At 44.2% G+C, this 20991-nt stretch overlaps 1 protein-coding gene and 1 long non-coding RNA gene across 12 annotated transcripts in view; one reads left to right on the forward strand and one right to left on the reverse strand.

Annotated features, from left to right (window-relative positions):
• SBF2 (SET binding factor 2) overlaps nucleotides 1–589 on the reverse strand; it is a 290016-nt gene extending 289427 nt beyond the window's left edge. For all 8 annotated transcript variants that reach the window (XR_013228318.1, XM_077321787.1, XM_077321786.1 and 5 more), the window contains exon 1: nucleotides 379–589. Coding sequence is in view for 7 of the 8 variants with exons in the window: in XM_077321787.1 (XP_077177902.1) it covers nucleotides 379–433 (55 nt within the window). In the remaining variant the exon portion in view is untranslated. The remainder of the gene's footprint in view (nucleotides 1–378) is intronic.
• Nucleotides 590–697: 108 nt separating this feature from the next.
• On the forward strand, nucleotides 698–16500 carry LOC143830016 (uncharacterized). 4 transcript variants are annotated; one of them, XR_013228320.1, is made up of 4 exons: nucleotides 698–1018; nucleotides 9840–9899; nucleotides 10010–11450; nucleotides 15687–16500. It is a non-coding gene; the product is annotated as an uncharacterized LOC143830016 (long non-coding RNA). The 4 variants fall into 4 exon arrangements; XR_013228319.1 differs by having other exon boundaries at nucleotides 10010–16500; XR_013228322.1 differs by having other exon boundaries at nucleotides 698–983; nucleotides 10010–16500.
• The last annotated feature ends 4491 nt before the right edge of the window (nucleotides 16501–20991 follow it).

Below are 20991 nucleotides of genomic sequence, written 5' to 3' on the forward strand. Positions count from 1 at the left end.
CCAAATTGCTCATCGTCACCCAGGCAAACCGAGTAGTCAGCACAGGCTTCCAGGACAGGAAACAATCTTCTCACGTCCCCCCAGCCCCTGGGCGAATTGACCTCTGCCGCCGCCCCCAGCCCCATTCCTGACTGCCAGCTGCTCCCCCCAACCGCCTCCCCTTCCAGGGGCTAGGAGGAAAGTGCCATCTGAGCGCTCTCCTGCCAACTGAGTAAATCTCGTGAGAGGAAATCACTGCTCTCTCCGAGTTGTACCTCCAGCCGCCGTTTAGCTACCTCTTCCGTCCATGAGCTCATCCCTCCCCCTCCCATGCGGGGAAGGAAGCCATCTCCCCCTCCCTGCACACAGCAACCACATTACAAACACAGCCAAACCTACCTGTCTTTTCATGGTCATAGCCCACCACAATGAAATAATCAGCCAGCCTGGCCATGGCTGGGAACGGCCTGCTCCGGTCTCCACTCGCCTTGTCGCTGCGGGCGCTCCTGGGGAGCTCAGCATCCTCCCCTCCGCTCCTGCTGCCCCACGAGAAGCAGCAGCAGCACCACCTCAGCCATGTTGGACACACAAGGCGCGTTCTGCGCCTGCGCCCCGGTCCCTCCACCCCACCCCACCCTGAATGCCACCAGACTGTGTGACCTCGCTAGAGACGGGCGGGTGGGGCAGGGTTTACTAACCCCACGCGCCACGGCGGGGGCTTCGGCGGGGGCTTCAGCTAGTGTGCGAAGATGGGCCTGCCGCTGCAGTCTTTTTCTTTTGTTATATGCTAGCGCTGAGGTAGGACGTGTGTTTTGTACGCGTTGTGGACGCAGCGCACAGACGCCTGCTGCTTCGGTTGCATGCCACAAAACCGAAGGCGATTCTCAAAGCATAAAGCTCAGCCTTTTCAGTCTGGCGCTTCCTTCCTGTTTGGGAAATTCGAGGGAGGGAGCGAGCGAGCCGCCGGAGCCGCAAGCCGCTTTCCCACAACTTCAGGTTACGAGGTATAAAACAACAACAGATGACCACATTTGTGTCGGTGAGACTTGCTGTCGAGTAAACTGTTTAGAATCGTGCTGTAATCTGTACAGTTAAAGATGCGCGCTTGGAAGTCAAATAATGTACACGCTCCGTTGAAATAATTTCGGGACCTTCTTTCCGGCTGTTGATGGGCATGCCGTAGCCCTCGGGGAGTTTAGCATCGTCTCGCTGTATAAAGTTACACGGAAAATGGTCATTTATGCCGATTTCCTTCACTCAACTCTCAGTCCACCTTCACTCACCCTCCCCCCACAGAAATTTGAATAAAACTGACAAGACCGGGGAAGAGGAAACCTTCAGAGGCGTAGTAAGTGGTGGGCGGACATTGACTATTTATAAATTTAGTTCATTGGGTCATACTCACTGGCAGGTATCCGTATGACTGCAGTTTAATGGATCAGTTGCTTCAATTGTACACATACTTAAGTTGAAAGTAAATATTATAGTGCAATCCTAAACTCTAAACTTGCTGTCAGGAAGAGTGATTTTAGGATTGCAGTTTTAGTGACGTTTAGAGAAAGTGGTTTTCAAATGCCTGTGTTTGGGGGGGCATTTATTCAGGGGCTAAGGACTTTTAGTGCTTTCAGTATAAGCTCACATTGCACTTAGATTTTTGTTCCTAATGTACAAGAGAATATTGTGGCAGTGGCTCAGCAAGATTTGGCGCATAGGACATTTTCATAAAGGATACACACTGACATATGATGATTTTGGTGCCACAGAAACTGTTTCATATGGCAACTATTTATAAAGACTGATATAATGTTTGTAAGAAGATGTTAATGTTGGATAATATTATGTACGGTTCGCTGGGAGGGCTGTATATAAATTAAATAAATTATTTAAAAAACAAAACAGAAGAGCATCTACTCTAAAAATTGCAAAAACTCCATCTCAGCGCTGCACTTCTGAGGGCTATCAGCACAGTTGTGGAGACCTGCCACCCAATTCATTAGTAATTTGTATTTATTTTTCAGAAGTGTCAACAATAATCAAGTCGGTTATAGAGAAGCCACCGTGAGTTCTCTCAAATGTGGAATTTTTTAATTTCTTTATATCATTGTCATTAGGACTATTTCCGCAGCCACTAAAAACTTCATAGCACTCATAAAGCTCCACCGAATTTCATTACTTTCACAATAAAACCTCATGATTCAGGTGCAACACTGAATGTTCTTCCTGTTTGCCACACATTTTGTGAATTTCGAGAAAACACAAATTTCCCCCCCTCACCTGTTAGGGAAGTCCTAAAGCACAAAAGTTGCATTGGCTTCCTCCACTGTTTCCCGCCTCAAAATGATGACATTTGAGATCTGACCAATGCTGTGTCTCTGTCTGCCCCCTCCCCTCCCCCTCTGTATTTCTTTTAAACTTTGAACATGATTGCATTACAAAACAATTCCAAAGTAGCACTGCGGTAACAGCAATCTGGTTTCGGTTTTTACATTGCAGTCTATGAATATGAAGACAAACCAATGTGGCACCCTTATCATCTATTTTATTGTAATGTGGATTCTCACAGGCAAACACCTCTTAACTAAATTGCAGCTGGTGCTAAATGTGGCTGCTAGAGTCCTCACAGGAACACCTTGGAGGGCCCACATCCAGCCTGTGCATTGGCTACCAGTTGCCACCCAGATCAGGTTGAAGGTTTTAGTTCTGACTTTTACGCAGTCTGGGACCCACATATCTGTGGAATCCTATGGGACCCACATATCTGTCACCCTATGCCTCCCACAGAGCCTTGTGCTCAGCAGGTACCAACTTATTGGTTGTTCCCGGCCTCTGGGAAGCTCACCTAGCCTCAACCCAGGCCAGGGCTTTTTAGGTCCTTGCCCCTACCTGGTGGAATGATCTCTCAGAAGAGCCACGGGCCCTGTAGGAGCTTTCAACATTCTGCAGGCCTGCAAGACGGAGGTCTTCCGCTAGGTCTATGTCTGAGGCTAAGTCAGTGGAAGATCTGATGGGTCCCCCCTGGGAAGAAACCCCACCATGCTTATTCTATCAGTAGTGGCCAGCAGTTGTTGCCCTGCCACCCTGGCGGGGGGAGCTGTTTTGCAGTGGGGGAGGGCTTGTTTTTACTGCCAGTCTTGTTGTGCTTGTTAATGTTAATTTTTATTGGTTTTTTTAATGGGAGTTTTAGCTTATTATGGGTTTTTAAAAATTGTAACCCATTACAAGTCGACATGCCAGGAGTGGCGGGGAATAAATACAAATACAAATAATAATAATATCTACAAATCACTAAATCTACAAATATCTACAAATCCAATTAATAATAATAATAAAATCTACAATCCAATTAATAATAAACCACTATATGGAATAACTATACTTAAAAACACCATTGTGGTGTCGTGATTAGACTAGGATCTGCAAGAGCCAGGTTCAAACCCCCCCCCCCCTTTCAATGACATGGGAATTTGCTGGTGAACTTGGGCCAGTCTTAGACTTTCAACCATCCTCACAGGGTTACTGTGAGAATAAAATGGAGGCAAAGAGAACAATTTAGGTTGCTTTGAGGGCCCATTGGGGAGAAAGGTGGGATAACTTGCCACAAGCCAGCATGCTAGGAGCGGCAGGTAAGTGATCAAATAAATATATTATAATAACAATAATATAAATAAATACAAAGCTAAATATATAAGGAATTCAGGTTAAGATTTGCAGCTTAATTGTAAGCCCATTTCAAAGACATTTGTGATGAACTCAGTAGGATAGGAGAGAAGTGACTGTAAAATTGTTTGCTCTCACAAACTCCTATACCTAAGCTCTATTTAGAATTCTACGTGAGGCTATTCAGTGGGGCTTATTTCCAGAAAAGTGTTCTTGGGATTGCACTATGGCTATTACATTTCAACCAGAAGCATGTTTGTTTATTTATTTTACTTAACTTCTACCCTGCCTGTCTTCCATATAGGGAAGTGCTTCTAGCACTCTTCTCACCTTCATTTTACCCTCACAGCAACCCTTGAAAGCAGATTAGACCAAGAGTGTGTATCTGGCCCATTCCGCACAAGGACCAATGTTGCCAATTGCTTTCACAAAGCAATAACGGTATTTTAAATAGTGGAATCTCGGTGTTCCGCATACCTGCATTTGTAGTGGAATCCAGTAGCGTTTCATTCGTTCCCCACAGGTTTCCGGTCTCGCAGGAATCGCTAGAAAGGAAGCGATTTTTTTCTGTGCTTGTTCCTGCCCCTGGCCGTCAATCAAACAAACAGCCAATGGGCAGTTGTTATCATGCTCCCGAAAAGCCCCTTTCCCTTTAAGCACAGGTTTTAAAAAAAAAAACACGTTTCAACGAATATGCCTTGATTCTTCCTAACGTAGATACCCATCTAGCTGGCATGTGAGCTGGCGAGTCATCGTTACCATGCTCCCCTGAGTGGAAAAAAACCCGCCACAGGCACGGTTTTCAGCCAAAATTAAATGGAACTGGCAAACAGGGGGCTGTGTTGTGCTTGGGACTTAGGGGAACTTTAAAGCACTTCTGTGGAGGGACTGGGTGAATCAAGCCTCACTGGTTCATTGCTTTCCCCGCTCGCTCCGAGGAAAAAAAATGGCGATCGCTTTGCCGGAAGTTCCGAGGAGAGAGCCAGGGGGAGGGACTTTGTTGCAACCGCTGCATTGAGAACGCACAGGTCTTGTTCGCAAGTGTTGCAGGTTGTTGGCAGGAGTATAGCGATTTTCTGAGGGTGAATCCACTTTTCTGGATTCCCCAGAAATCGCTACAACAAAGTGATTTTAGCGCTAGTGTTGCAGGAGTGTTGCAGATTGTGTGCGACGTCATGCAGAACATCAAATTTGTAGCATTTACCATTTGTAAGACTTTTAACTGCTACTTTTAACTCGTGCAGAATGGACCTAAGAGTGTGTATCTGGCCTGAGGTCACCTAACCAGCTTTCATGGCAGAGCAGAGATTTAAACTTGGGTTTCACAGATCCTAATTTAACACTAGCTACTGTATTACATTATATCACAAACTGGTTTTCTTAAAATAGGAAAAAAGATATTTATGCAACAGCACAATATCACTTCTGACACTTTTGACATAGAAGATTTTGGATAAAAACTGGGAGAAATTTGGAGCACATTTCTGCAATGGAATAATTTTTTTTTGTAAGCACCCGGCCTTCCATTTGGTCCATGATCTCCTTATTAGAGGCCTGATGCCTCCTCATGTCTATCTTAAAAGCTGTTTCCCACCACAAAAATCTGAATAGGATCATTCTGTATTACAAAGTTTGCAGCAATGTGCTTTTAATACATTGCTTATTCATTTCAACAGTATGGACAACAAAGGTCTCTTTAATGTAACCCCCCTGAGCTCATTCTCAAGAATGGAATTTTTACATGGCCAGGAATTTCCAAGGATGTTTCCTGTTTACGTTTTCCTCTGGACTAAGGCTAGCAACATACCCCCACTGGGAAGAAAGGAGGGGGGAGGCATGTTTGTACAAAATGACTGCGGCAATCATATATATCATGCCAGGCTCTCATGCAAAGGTAACTTATTACTGCACCAGTGTATGATGGACCCACTTAAATACAGTTTAAAAGAAAACCGCAATAAAACAGCAATGGGCCTCATTCATCACCCAGCCTAAGCTTTTGCAGTAACTTTCTGTAATGTACATACTGAAATGTCTCTTCTCATAAAATTAGTGGTAAGATCTGGTGTGTGGGAAGAACAATGCAGGGAAACCTGAATTCCATACTGCTAGTAACCAGATCGCTCCTTAAATGTAGGGCGGGAGAAGAAGAAATAAACACAGAAGAATAGTGAATAAACAAATCTCTTAAGAAACAGGTTCAGCAATTGCATGCCCTACCATCCCAAGCCACCCTAAACCACTTCAAATAAAATAGTGCAGTATCACTCTTGTTCAAAGAAAGTGCTGCTACCCGTCATATCTGGTATCCCAACAAGATGGCAATGGTAACTTTACAATAATGCAATCATATCTAGTAATATTTCATATTTTGAAGTGCTACAAATGTACTTGTCACTGTATAATATTTTTAAAATATGGTTCCCAAGGATGTACAGTGGTAGTAGTAAGTCAAATGACCATCCATCTGTGACTAATTGTTTACTTGTACAGGTCAGGTTATGCCACACACTGAAGTGGTGTATTGTGAGCCACAAGCCTTGCTAATATGGATTTGTACTATACAACAACCGTGCAGGATAGAGCAATATTATTATCCCTGCACTGTAGGTAAGTGAGCTGAGGCTGCCTAAGCCTACCTCTTGAATGAGGTGAGATTTAAATTGAGTCTTCCAAGATCATGCCACCTCATGCTCCATTCTGGGGGTGGGAGGATAAAATATCTCTAATAGAAGAAATAAAATAAACTCCTAGGGACTATTCAGCAGTAGTACTGCATTTTAAAGACATTTAGAGGAGCAGAAGGAGGTTTATCAGACAATTCAAGAGAGATTTCTTCAGACATAAGTATGGAAAAGTAAGCAACTTGGAAGGAAACCCAGCATGGCAAAAGCAGAGGAGAAATACAGTCAAAAGTAGAAAGTTGAAAAGTGTTGATGTAGGGCAGTGGTCCCCAACCCCCGGTCCGGGGACCGGTGCCAGTCCATGGATCAGTCGGTACCGGGCCGTGGCTCCTCCTCGTCCTCCTCCCCGGCTGCTGCTTTGGGGGTTGCCCTGCCACTTTGCTACTGGCTCACCTTTGATGCTCTCCAGCGGCCACCATGGCTGGGGCTCCCCCTCGGTGCGGCACTGCGCAGCTGCTGCTGGCAGTGCCCCCCCAGTGGGCAGCAGAAAGTGAGTGGCGCTGGCAGGAAAGCAAGTGGAGCAGGGGCTCAGGCAGCGGCAGCGACAGCAACGTCCCTCAGCAAAAGTCTACCCCCTGCCAGGCCTCAGTAAAATTGTCAAGCGTTGACTGGTCCCCGGTGATAAAAAGGTTGGGGACCACTGATGTAGGGGACACAAAGATCAATCCTAAACAGAGTCGGGGTTTCTCAGTTTCTCAATTGGCCAGTGTCCTAGAAGGCCAAGAGCAAGCAGAGCCGAAACCCAGCAATTTTCTCAATACTTTGGAAGCACATGGCTCAGACAGTTCATCAGCAATGGTAACTGGCATCAGCTTTCTAAATGCCTCTTCCTGCACGGTTGCTAGTTAGCTGGAAAGGGTTGCCAGGTCTCCTCTGTCCACCAGTCAGGGATAGGGGGGTAGAGCTGCCAGTTCCTAGTTAGGAAACTTCTGGAGATTTGCAGGTAGAGCCTGAGGAGGATAGGGGCCTCACTAGGTTGCAATGCCATAGAGTCTACTCTCCAAACCTATCCTTTCCCCTAGAGCAGACTTTTTCAACCTTTTGACCATGGAAGAGTTCCTGGAATAATTGTGCTGGAAGTGATGTCAGCTGGCCATGCCCCCTGCCATGCCCCCAGGAGAGACATCACTACCTGCACCCTTAGCTTTCCTTTTGCTCCCTCCCCTCAACTTTACTACTACTATGGCAGCTGGGCCTCATGTAGGCCAGAAAGAATAGGAGCTAAGACCCTCTCCCAATACTACAGCACTTCAGAACTCCCACAGACCCTCGTCAAAGCTCTTGTGGACCCCTAGGGGTCCATGGACCCCTGGTTGGGAATCCCTGCTCTAGGGGAACAGGAGAAGCATGTGGGGCCTCAACAAGAGCCAGAGCCTTCTCGGTCCTGGCCCCCACCTGGTAGAACGAGCTCCCTGAGGAGATTAGAGCCCTACCCGAACTTCCACAGTTATGCAGGGCTTGCAAGAGGGAGCTGTTCCACCAGGCATTCGCTTGTGGCCAACCAACTAAGAACACCTGCTGGTCCCCCAAGATGCCCCCCATGACTGAAATAATTAACCTCCCAATGTTACTGTTAATAGTTATCTTTACACCGCCCGTGGCGCCGCGGGCGCCACGGACTAAATAAAACAGTAAGCCCTTGGAAGGCGGGCTGTGTCCGGGATGAGGAAGGGTGCCGATTGGCCCCTTCCTCATGACAGACTATCGGAGGGACCAATCGGCAGGCGCTTCGCGCCTGCCGATTGGTCCCTCCGATTCCTTGCCGGAGCAACTGCGAGCCGCGCGTAGCGCAGCTCGCAGTTGCTCCAAGCCAGCCGGCCTCTAAGAACCTCTAAGCCAGTGGTCCCCAACCTTTATTAGGCTGGGGACCGGCAGGGCATCGGGCCGCGCCCGCGGGGGCCGCGCCCGCGGGGGCCGCGCCCGCGGATCGGGCCGCGCCCGCGGGCCGCGCCCGCGGATCGGGCCGCGCCCGCGGATCGGGCCGCGCCCGCGGATCGGGCCGCGCCCGCGGATCGGGCCGCGCCCGCGGATCGGGCCGCGCCCGCGGATCGGGCCGCGCCCGCGGATCGGGCCGCGCCCGCGGATCGGGCCGCGCGGCCTCTCGCCGATTCAAGCCGCCGCCCAGGGAGCCCCCGGGCTCTAAAAACGCATCGCCGGCACAAGAAGATGGCCGCCGGCAAGAAGACCGCGCCAGGGAGCCGCCCGCCGAAGGAGCTGCCCACCGCAAAGGAGCTGCCCGCCGAGAAGGAGCCACCCAAGGAGCTGCCCGCCGCGAAGGAGCTGCCCGACGTCGCTACAGCCCTCTCACCGGTAAGCTACCTTTCCTCACCCTGCCCTCGCCAGTCCCTCGCTCTCCCCCCCCCTGCTAGGGCCCATTGTATTTGGAATACAATGGGCTTTTTTACTAGTTTATATATAAATGTGGTATTGTAATCTTTGATGCTTTACTTTAGCAGTCCCCAACCTTTTTCTGGCTGAGGACCGCCTCCAGGGGTGGGGGAGAGCTGCTGGCTCGGGTGCCACGCATGCACATTTTCGCTAGCAGGTGGTGCTAACGTGCATGTACAGAGTATCCGCGCATGCGCGTTTTCGCCAGCAGGGGAGGCTAACACACATGCGCGGCAGCTCCGTGCATGTGCATTTGCGTTTGCTGGCGTGCCGGAGGCCGCACCTGCCTCTTCTCCCCTCTCTCACAGCAAGAAGCTAGCCGGGCCACAAGTGAAGTGGCTGTTTGCTCCTGAGGAGGAAAGCTATGGCAAATCTAGACAGCATCCTAAAAAGCAGAGACATCACCCTGCCAACAATAGTGCGTCTAATCAAGGCTATGGTCTTCCCAGTTGTAATGTATGGCTGTGAAAGTTGGACCATAAGGAAGGCCGAGCGTCAAAGAACTGAGGCTTTTGAACTCTGGCACTGGAGAAGACTCTTGTAAGTCCCTTGAGCTGCAAGGCGAACAAACTGGTCAGTCCTAGAAGAGATCAGCCCTGACTGCTCCTTAGAAGGCCAGATCCTGAAGCTGAAACTGAAATACTTTGGCCACCTCATGAGAAGGAAGAACTCCCTGGAGAAGAGCCTAATGGTGGGAGCGATTGAGGGCAAAAGAAGAAGGGGACGACAGAGAATGAGGTGACTGGATGGAGTCACTGAAGCAGTTGGTATGAGCTTAAATGTACTCCAGGGAATGGTAGAGGACAGGAAGGCCGGGAGGATCATTGTCCATGGGGTCTCAGTGGATTGGACACGATTCGCAACTAACAACAACAACAACAACAAAGCCAGATGAGTTGGGGGGTGGAAAGATGTTAGCTGCCACAAACCAGGTGTGGTGGGAGTGGCGGCCTATAATGAAATCAATAAAATAAAATGCAAGTGAGAAAAAATAATATTATAATACATAATTATAGAAATTGACAGACTATTACTAGAGAATAGATATATAGTGACTGGAAGAATGTATTTATGCTTCCCTTTGATATTTTCCTTTCTTCCAAATTTTTTTGTCTCCATCTGAAATTTCAGTCTGGCAGTTGGGAGACCCAGAATCCAAATATGCTTTGCTGAAAATGGCAATCAGAATAGGTAAGTAAGTTCTCATGTAGATGCCACTTTAAGTCCTACTGTGGGATGATCAGTGCCTTCTCTGTCTCTTTTCTGTCTCTGATGCTCAGTTTTCTCTGGCTTCCCATTAGGGTAACAACCTGGGATAATCCCGCTCTTCAGTAGGTAAACATCTGTTGGAGCCTGGAAAGACTAAAAACAGGGATTTCAGTTTATCCTGCGTAAACTGCGGCATCTTCCACAGTTTGACCCATCAGGATCTGCAAACATTAAGCTGATGGACTATGTTTCTAAGAGAATGTTGTTTCACAGACTCTCTGGCATGGAAGGTACCACTTAATCTGTTTCACAAGTTGCATCAAAACAAAAAGGGGCTCTTTTCTCATTAACATAACTGTGAATTTTCCAAAATTTTCAAGGATACAAACCCTCAGTTTTTGTGACCAGAAATGTCATTAAATGGTTTGGAAGTTGGTGCCACTTTTCTAAATAAACACACAGAAAAAATGCTTTGTCCTGTATAAACAATTCTAAGCAACTGATGAAAAAAATTTGGCATCCTAGATGAAGACAGATCAGCTAAACAAAACTAAACACCTAGTTCTTTCACAGCTACTGTAAATTGATGTTTTTATTTGAATTGTTTTATTGACTGTACTGGTTTTTATAGTTCTGACCCACCAGGAGCCAGCTGTGATGGGAGTAGTGGGACAGAAATCCAATAAATAAATTAAGTAAATAAACCAAAATCTCTATTGCTTCCCCATTTCCAAATATAACTTTAAAGAAGCCAGATTGTACTGATCTCTTTGGACCAACAGTCCTTTGGGATTATTTCCATGTATCACTCATGATATCTCCATCACTCCAACTTATTTGCAAGTTCTTTACTCTCAAGACAGGAAGGGCATTTTCTATGCTTACTTGTTCTCCAGCCACATTGGAAACTTGTTCTGAAATGACACTGTTCTGTGAATGGAGAACCAAGGGCACTTCTGGTAAAAAACAAAACAAAAAACAGCTATTCACATAGATGACTACCAAAAGTGAATAAGAAGATTGTCAATAAAACTTGTCAATAAACCTTGATTCTCAGTCAGAGCTTCAGTTTCCTTTTCTGCAGTCTTCTTCCACTCTTTTGCTTGGTTGTTGGGCATCTTCTGTATGTCTTCCCTTATGGAAAGTTCTGCCACAGCTTCTGATTCAGTTAAATAGGTGAACCTTCTCAGTGGTACCTTGCTCTGGCTGACCTGATTTCAGTTTTTGCATCCCCCTTCCGGTTTGGGACGTTTTGCTAATGCAGAACAAAGTTTGTCCAATTGTACTTTCCTGTGTGAACTTTCCTGTGCAGGAAGTGTGCATGCATATAAAAGCTCAACCTTTGAATAAATCTTTGTTGGTCTTAAAGGTGCCATTGGACACAAACTCTGTTCTAGAAGTGTCTAGAGATGCATTCTATTTTCACAGCTAGAGCCATGGCAATGAGCACTGCAGTGAAAAGGACTCTGTAGCTGAGAACTTAGCAAGCCGATCTGAAGGCCAAATCAATTGTGACTGCATATCCATTCTACGGTGAGAAAGTGTTTGGAGAGGCTTTAGAGCGGGTGTTAGGGGAAACAAGAGATAAAAAGAAAGTGATGCCCGAGACCTTTACCTTTACCTTAGAGATGCATTAGCTAAGAATGACACTGCTTTTAGCACTCTTTGTACACCTTCTGCTAACTTTCTATCCTCAGGAATTAATTGTACCACTTTGCGCATCCAGACTATGCATGTTCTTGGTACAATAGAACTTGTTGACTGTGGTTTTGTTGCCATGGCCACTGCTTCAAAGTTTTTCCTTGAGGAATATTCTGCCTTTCTATCGAAGAAGAAGAAGAAGAAGAAGAGTTGGTTCTTATATGCCGCTTTTCCCTACCCAAAGGAGGCTCAAAGCGGCTTACAGTCACCTTCCCATTCCTATCCCCACAACAGACACCCTGTGGGGTGGGCGAGGCTGAGAGAGCCCTGATATCACTGCTCAGTCAGAACAGTTTTGTCAGTGCCATGGCAATCCCAAGGTCACCCAGCTGCTTGCATATGGGGGAGCGCAGAATCGAACCTGGCATGCCAGATTAGAAGTCCGCACTCCTAACCACTACACCAAACTGGCTCTCTAAGTCATCTTAGTCACAGATCCCTCACCTTCTTCTATTAATAAACCATATGATTGTAATGCAATAATATGTGCATCAATTACTGGTGTTTGAAAAAACTCTTCAGCATACTTAGGCATAGATTATTTTTTAGCTGACTGAGAAAATTGTTTCTCTGCCATTGGTCTTACCAATTCAGCTCTATATAGTCTTTCAAAATGTTGAGGTTAAGGAAACAACTTAGGAAACAAATCTTTTGGAGGGAAAAATTCTGAATTCAGTAATTTTGGATTTCAGTTTAGGATCGACATCTTCCACTTCAGACTGTTTAATATCTAATGCTGCCATGCATCTTCCCAACAAATATTGGTAATCATCTGGACTGAAAAAAAAACATTTATTTTGTTCTGGAAGTTCCATTTCTTCCATTATTTCTTCATCTGATAAAAATTCTGTCTCCTATTTTGAGGACCCCTCCCCATCAGATTGTGCAATATCTGAAGGGGCTATAATCAACTCATTTTCAGGCTGCTTTAGTTCTCCAGGATCTCTCCTGATGGTCTCCCATTTCACTCTCCCAACTGCAACATGGCGATGGAGACTTGCTGCACCTCCTCCCAACATCCTTATGGGGTTCAGAAGTACTTTTACCTTTCATTTCATTTCTCACCATTCTCACAATCTTTTTAATTAAATCATTAGTTAATTCTTTATGCCTGGAGGTGCTTACTGTCTCTTCCTCCTCTGACTTGAACTCCATTGGCTCACTGTGCGGTGTTGTGGCTTCTGCGCCTCCAGAATGGCTGCCGCTTTTTTTGGCATGCTTTCTTGAAGGTTCTCGTACCTCTCCATCTCTCCTCCATCTTTTTGTGGCTGATTGGGACCCCTCTTTGGTGGTCAGCGAAGGGACGGTCCTAGGTGACGCACTTGCTGACTGCTGAGTCTCCCTTTCTATCATTGGGGCTTCCATCTCAGTCTTTGAAAGGAAAACATCTTCCAAACTGTGGCTCTGCATCCTCTTCTTGCCTCCAAGGTCTGTAATGACCACCGGCTTTGTTATGAGAGCGTGCCTCTACCGGCTTTTTTCTCTATCTTTCAGTTACCCTGAACTATTATTGTAATAGTGTTCAGACAATAGTAAATATTAGATATAGTCAGAGTAATAAAGAGAATCAGAGACTCAATAGAATAGGAATATAAAGAAAGGCTGCCCGCTGCCCGGTTAGCTGTCTCCCTATGCTGAGGCAAGAAACAAACTGCGCTTGGGTGACTCCAACCAGAAGTTAACAGGAAGGAGAAAATTTGAATAGTTCTGCCTCCCTGAAGGGACAGGGGAAATCACCCAGAGGGTGTCCTCACCCCCCTCAGAGGGAGAACTTGGCATACTTGTGAACAGTAAGTTAAATATGAGCAGACAGTGTGGTGCAGCAGTAAAAAAGGTGAATGGTCTTCGGCTGTAATAACAGAGGCATCACATTGAAATCGCAAGATGTCATAGTCCATCTGTTTACAACATTGGTCAAACCACACCTTGAGTACTGTGTGCAGTTCTGGAAGCTTCACTTGAAAAAGGATGTGGACAACATTGAGGGGGTTCAGAGGAGAGTGACAAAGATGATCTGGTGCCTGGGGACCAAGCCCTATGAGGAAAGGCTGAGGGAAACGTACAGCCTGGAGAAGAGGAGGCTGCGAGGGAACATCGTTACTCTTTTTAATTATTTGAAAGGTTTTAACTTGGTGGAGGGCAGGACGTGATTCCTGTTGGCCACAAAGGATATGACCTGCAGTAATGACTTTAACTATGTGTAAAATGGTATTGGCTAGAAATCAGGAAATAATTTCACAGTTCAGCAATGGAATCAACTGCCTAAAGAGGTGGTGAACTCCCTCTCATTGGCAGCCTTCAAGCAGGGGCTGGACAGGTACTTATTCTGGATGCTTTAGGCTGATCCTGTATTGAGCAGGGAGTTAGACTAGATGGCCTGTAAAGCCCCTTCCAATTCTAAGATTTAATATATATATATTAAAAAGAACAAAAGCCTGAAGGGGGAAATGAATCTATGCACTGACTAAGAAAAGTCCAGGTGTTTACAAGTCCTCTGATTCTCCAGTAGCTACAACTGCTATTGCAAACATAAAAAACTCAGCACCATTAATAACAAGCCCCACTTTACAGTGGCCCTACCCACTTTCTCAAAAGGCCAGAGCACCAAGGAGCCCATGGGATCCTTAATTTAGGGCATCACTGTTGAAATATTAAATATACATCTTTTCTGCATTGTGATTTAGACTTATTATTGCACAGTATAAATTTTAACCAAATATTATCAAACAGGTTGTTAGTAAATGTTTGAAAATACTGTAGACAATGGACAGAATTACTTTAAATGCACTGCAACTTTCCCTTCCCCTCCCTCCACAGCCCACCCGCACCCACAACAAAGAGGGTTGTTAGGAATAGAGGGTACCGATTGCAGGGCCTGCAAAATGGAGCTCTTCTGCCAGGCATTTGATTGAGATTCAACTGAAGTAACAACATCTACTGGGCCCTCACAACCCCTCTCCACACAGATATGCCCACTGAGAAAACAAAAGGGCAACCGTGGACTAACCAACTATGGGATTCAATTAACTGTTAATGTTACTGTTAATGTTCCAGTTAGGAAAATCATTATCACTAGATGTTACTGTTCTTACTGTTATCATTCTGCTATTGTCATTGAACCATGTTGTAGCTGTATTTTGATTACCAAGTTCCCTGGAAACTGTCCTGAGCTACAACTGTCCTGAGCTGCAGTAGATAAATATAAGAAACAAACAAAAACTGCTCCTTCCAAATAAGGGATCTCCAAGAGTAACATGGATTTGGATTTCTGCCATGAAATAGGGGGAGTCTATTCACTGGATCCAACCCAATTTTATTCAAAATATAGCTGACTTCTTGCATTAGTTCATTTCATTGTATTCATTCTATGAGAGATCTAATACAAAAGTATTGAAAACAGTTTTGCCCTATTATTAGTAATCAAATTGGCACATTAATTTTCCAATGCTTTCTCTTCAAGATTATGTCCTTTTCTGTGCTAGTTCCAAGGTTTCTTCACAGTATAACAAAATCAACTGATCAAGACAATCCTTAGTCTTAGACATTTTCCAGCTTGGTAGAAGTAGTTGCAGGCTGAAACCAGGGCATTTAGATCCTGTAAGGTAGCACTCTCCCACCAGACCTATGGTTGACACCAGGATGACCTAACATGGACCTCCCTACACCCCTCTCATGTCTCCCTGCCCTTTTACATGCCACTGATAGAGATGCCACCATAGCCAATGGGCAGGGAAGAGAAAAGATGGCTGGAACATAGGACAGGATAGTTAATTAGTTTAAAGTAGTTGCTAGTCAGAGAGCTGGTTTAATTTTTTCATTTAATATCAAATTATGTATTAATGTACTTATTATGTTGCAAGACTTGAGACCATGTTAGGAGAGAGACAATCTAGAAGTTTAATAATATAATCTAAAATATTCAGGACTATTGCTTTTAAGCAATAGCATTATGGAACCCAAACACTGGTTGCGAGTAAAATTGGTAGATGTTCCTGTTTTCAAGGGAGCATGATTTATATTATTTATATGTTCCTCTTTTTAACAGGGCATTCTTTTTTATTTACATAGCATGGAGCATACCTCAATTGCCATCACGTAACATTCAAAGTAATTCAGGATTATTTTTGAATGTATCATCTTCAAAGACCCATCTGGAATACAATGCTAGCAGTAGCTCATGTCAGCTGTGGCAGGAACGTATGTATATATAAACACATATCTAAATAAGATTTATAATCGTTTTTTTCTCCCACAAACCATAAATTAATGGGATAATATTTCTCAAGTCATGTGAAAAATCTCAGTTAAAATTTAATGACTGAAGTCCTCAGTGGGAAATGTAGGGATTCTAAATCCTATAATTACAAAACTGTAATTTGAACTCTGTCATCTTTTGCATGAAATAGAAAAAGATTGAGCAACAATAATTGTGACTTGTACAAATGTTCTCTTTGTGAAGAAGGCAAGGAACAAAGGACATTTCTTCTTCCTCTAAAATTCAAACATTTCTTCCTGGAGAATGGTTTGACAAGAATGCAGTGTAAGAAGATGTAACTATACAATTTGAGGAACATGAAGAACATTTAAAAAGAAGATGTGTATATATATTACATATAAACTCTGTGCTGCAGAAATTCAGCAAATTGTCAGAGTTCACAAAGCAATCTGTAATACTTCCTTAAAACCTATTAACTTCTTAGATATCTTTCGAGGAAGCTATGTAATATGCTTGTTGAATGCTCTCCAGAAATAACTTCTTGATTTATCTTCTGTATCTGTGGATAAACACATTAAAACTGAATTAAAACAGATGTAAAAGAATCCCAAATCTCAAGATGTTGAAAGTCATTTTATAATTTCCGAAGCAAACCCACCATTAATTAGTTAACTATTAAAAATTTAGTGCTGTTTTAAAACACAATAATCTTAGTATTTGTCTCTTCCAAGAGATTTATTTATTTATTTATTTATTTATTTATTTATTTATTTATTTATTGTTGTCAAGTAGCTGCTGACTCTCAACCTCACCTAACTCACAGGGTGTCTGTAGTGGGGAGAGGAAAGGGAAGGAGATTGTAAGCCACTTTGAGACTCCCCGTAGAGAAACCAACTCTTCTTATGGTGACTCCAAAGGGTTTTCAGGGCAAGAAATATTGAGAAGTGTTTTTCCACTGCCTGCCTCCCTGGTATACTAGCCATCTTTGACTCTGTTTAGCTTCTGAGATCTGATGAGATCAAGCTAGCCTGGGCTATCCAAGTCAGGACAAGAAGTTTATAAAAGAGTTTGGTTGCTTTTTTAATGGTCGCAAGGAACAAGTAGAATCATTAAACCAGGAGCAGGTATACATGTCCAGGATAGAGGCAGTTTCTGTAGAACCTGGGAGAGCTGGTAGACATAGCAGTCATTGCTCCAGTTAAGGGTACAGCCCCAAAGTACCTCTTTAAATCCTGCTGCTTGCCTAAGCTCCAACCTGTGATTGTGAGTCTTAAATGTGGGCATAATTAAGTGGTTTCTGGGTATATTTGTTGTCCTTTCATGCAGGAGCTATTGATTATGGGTATACGCTTGGGAGTTGGCAATATATTGGAATGGATAATGTGGACTTCTCAGGCAGAGGGTCTGACCTTGAGGTCTAATTTATGAATTAAGCATTTCTGAGGATGAACTATGAACTTTTAAACTGGGCCTCAGTTAGTTTGAAGAATCTCTGAGATGAACTCTTATTTATCCATATCTATGTATTATTTAATTGGTACATTTTTTTAAATCCTACCTTTCTCTAAGGAGTTCAAGGTGCTGTGAATCTTTTCCCCCCTTCTCCATTTTATCCTCACAACAACCCTGTGAGGTAGCTTGAGCTGACAAGAGACCGTGTGTCTAAATGTCACCCAGTGAGATTCATGGCAGAGCAGGAATTTGAATCTAGATCACCAATATCTAGTTAGATATTCTATATATAAGCAGTGTGCTTCACTGTCTCAGCAGGCCCATGATTGCTGTGGTTAAGAGACAAATCCTTCCTTCCTTCCTTCCTTCCTTCCTTCCTTCCTTCCTTCCTTCCTTCCTTCCTTCCTTCCTTTCCAGGAAAAAAGTCTTCCAACCACCTAGCAACAATATGAAATTTAAAACACAACACTGGAGACAGATACTGTGCACAAGTGAAAATAAGACCCATTGCCTGCCCCCACGCTTCTAGGGAGGAATGGAGTGGAGGAAAAGGCAGAGAGAAGGCTAGAACAAAGTGTGGAGTTAGCAGGTACCTACGTTCAGATAAGGCAAGGTCGATATTCGCCTGCTGGTGTTCTTGAGATGAAGATTGCACAATTATTCAGCAGCTCTCATCTTCTGGTCATTAATAGAGGCCAGAATAACAGACCATCACCACTACTGCAGTCACATGATGAATAGCGGGGGGGGGGGGGGTATTACTCTTACAGAAGAAAACCAGCTGAGATATGTATGAGGCTGAAACTGGTCCCCAGTACCTTATTCACAGTTCCTATTTGTTTATTTGTTACTATAAAGGTAGCCCGTAATGGAAGGGTGCCTCACAGAGACCATTTATGCACTGGGAACTTCACTGCCTCACCCTCCTGTCAGGAGCACAGATCAGGGGCGGATGAGGTGTACCAGGCCAAATGCTCCCCCATGTGGGTGCAAGAACTGGTGGGGCAACCTGCCACGACTAAAACTCCAGCCTGCAGCCCAGCATGAAACCTCCAGTGCATAAACGGTCAGAGAGACACCTTCACGCACAAAAGCCCATGATTGGACTCTGGGCATGGTGGTACACGCAGAAACCACCCTGGCAGAGACTGACTATGGAATCAGTAGAGCCCCTCAACAAACCTAGGAAGCCAGGCAAGGTCTCCATCTTGCTTTGGCTTCACTAGATTTCTTTCTCTTGCTTAGAAAAGCCAGGCCAGATTTCTACCTGGTCTGAACTGCACTAGATCCTTATCCTCTACTTCCTGCTTGCCCAATTGAATGTGCACATTATGAAAACCATCCACTCCCAGCCAAAGACCATTTATCAACAGGAAAAGTATATTTCCCCAGGTATTAACTGCAACTTATTTTGTCTCTTTTGTCCAGTGCAATTTCTGCCTAGCAGCATCTCTCACCCCTAAATGTTTCCCATTGTATTCTCCCCAGAGTCCTTCCTAATTAAACAATACTAGCAACACAGTACACCTAGCTAAGGTATTGTGCCACTTGATAAGCTTGCTCCATACCTTTAGTGATCTCATATGCCAACCACCCTATCAGATTTGTCCATAACCCACAACTAGTCATCAATCAAATACCTCCTAGTGGGCAGTCACTGGAATTTAAAATTTTATCTCAAGCCTTGCACACTCCTAATGTGTGTGTGTTGTGTCGATCCCTCCACATCTGGCATCCTTTCTACCTCTGATGTCATCAACCCTGTGTCTTTGCTGGTTGGACCCGAGACAGGTGCAGTATGTCTCTTAACCTTTCCCCCTATAAAACTTAGTGCGTATGTTTTTGCTTGTGTGTGTTTTGAGTGTACCCCAATATTTTCCCCAAATAAATCCCCTTGAGTGTAAGCTTAATTGTCGCCTTCATTTAAGAAGGGTTTCTCCCAGGGAATGGATCCCATAAAATCTGGTAGAAAAGATCTTGTGTTACCCAGCCTCTTGATTCCCCACGATTCCTTTTGAGGGATAAGATTTGGGCAACAATTTGAACATATGCTGCATGGTGAACATATGCATGAAGAGACTTCTTAAACCTTTCCACTGCAGTGGCATTCCCCCCACCCACTCTAAAAAGCCTATTACTTTTCAGTTTACTTAGAAGAGTATAATTCTACTTAGTATTGCAGTGTTAGGGAATAATCCTAAGCAGGTCTGCTTAGAAGCAAGTCCCATTTTATTAATTCCTAGGATAGTGTTTTTAGGACAGCAGACTACTGCACCTAATGCTAATCTTAATTTAGACGTAGATGACTAAGGGACAAAGCGGTGAAACTACTGCCATCTAAAGTAATATAAAGACACTTTGGGACTTCTGATTAACAATCCAGGCTTTGTAGCACTCATCTTTCAATTTAGGAGTAGATGAACATGTGGCTGTTGTCCAGATGATGAGATGATAAGAATTTAGCATGCCTGGATGAATAAGACTCTCAAAAGAGAAAAACGTCTTTTCTTTTTTGCTGAGAGACTGTGCCATATTCTCTGAATGTTTATGAGACCGAATGTTCATGAACTGATGAATTATATTTCAAGATTTATTATTTATTTAGAACAGCTTTATCCCACGGCTCTAGGAACTTGCCTGATGTAGTTTATAAAATAAAAAGAATTTAAATGAAACATAAAAAGATATTAAAATCCAGCATTTAACACCCAGCCCAGCATGAAAGCACAGACCATAAAAACTGGCACTGACAACTTAGTTTCCAGATTTAAAACAGTATTAAAAGATTAACCTCATAATTAAACTCCAGGATGAAGAGAAACATTTTGGTCGCCACCTAAAAGAAAGCAATGTAGGTGCCAGACTAGCCTAAGGGGAAGGGCCTTCCATCAATAAAGTGCCTCTGCTGAAAACTTGTGTCTTGGTTGCCATCTACCTCACCTCTGAAGGTGAAGCCACAGCGACCAGGGTTTGTGAGGCAATTCTTAATTGGCAGGCTAGAAAATATGGGAGGAAGTATTCGTTCACCTACTCTGGCCCCCAGCCATTTAGGCCTTTAAAGATAAGAACCAGGGCTTTGAATTGTGTCTGGAAATAAATGAGCAGCCAGCACAGTTCTTTCAGCACTGGGGGGGGGGGGGGGTGATGTGACACCTGTAACCCATACCCAATGATAGCCTGGTTGCTATGTTTTGGCTCAGCATTCTGTTTACACCAGAACTAGAGCAAACTTGGTGTGGGGGTTAAGTGCTGAGGCCTCTAATTTGGAGAACCAGATTTGATTCCCTCTCCTTTACATACAACCAGTTGGGTGATCTTTGACTGGTCACAGTCCTCTAAGAGTTCCCTCACACCTACCACATAGTGTGTCTATTGTGGGGAAAGGAAGAATAGATTATTATAAGCTATTTGGAGACTCCTTCAGGTAGTAAAAAGCAACTTATCTTGGCTGGAATGCAGAGTAACATGATCTGTTTCTGCATTAAAGTAATATTTCACAAGTGAAATAACTTTCATAAAAATGTATGCGTTGAATAAAGTAAAACAAATAAGCTGTGGTTGCTAATATTATTTTGCATCCCATCTGAAATAAACACAGGTTGAAACCTGTATGTTTTAATAAAATTATTGTGTGTATGCATATGTATATTTAATTTCAATGTTGAAACATTTTAATGTTTTGATGTTCACCACCTGGGGGCTCTA

The sequence above is a fragment of the Paroedura picta genome, chromosome 2 (genome assembly GCF_049243985.1).
Source record: "Paroedura picta isolate Pp20150507F chromosome 2, Ppicta_v3.0, whole genome shotgun sequence".
In the NCBI taxonomy this organism is placed as follows: Eukaryota; Metazoa; Chordata; class Lepidosauria; order Squamata; family Gekkonidae; genus Paroedura; species Paroedura picta.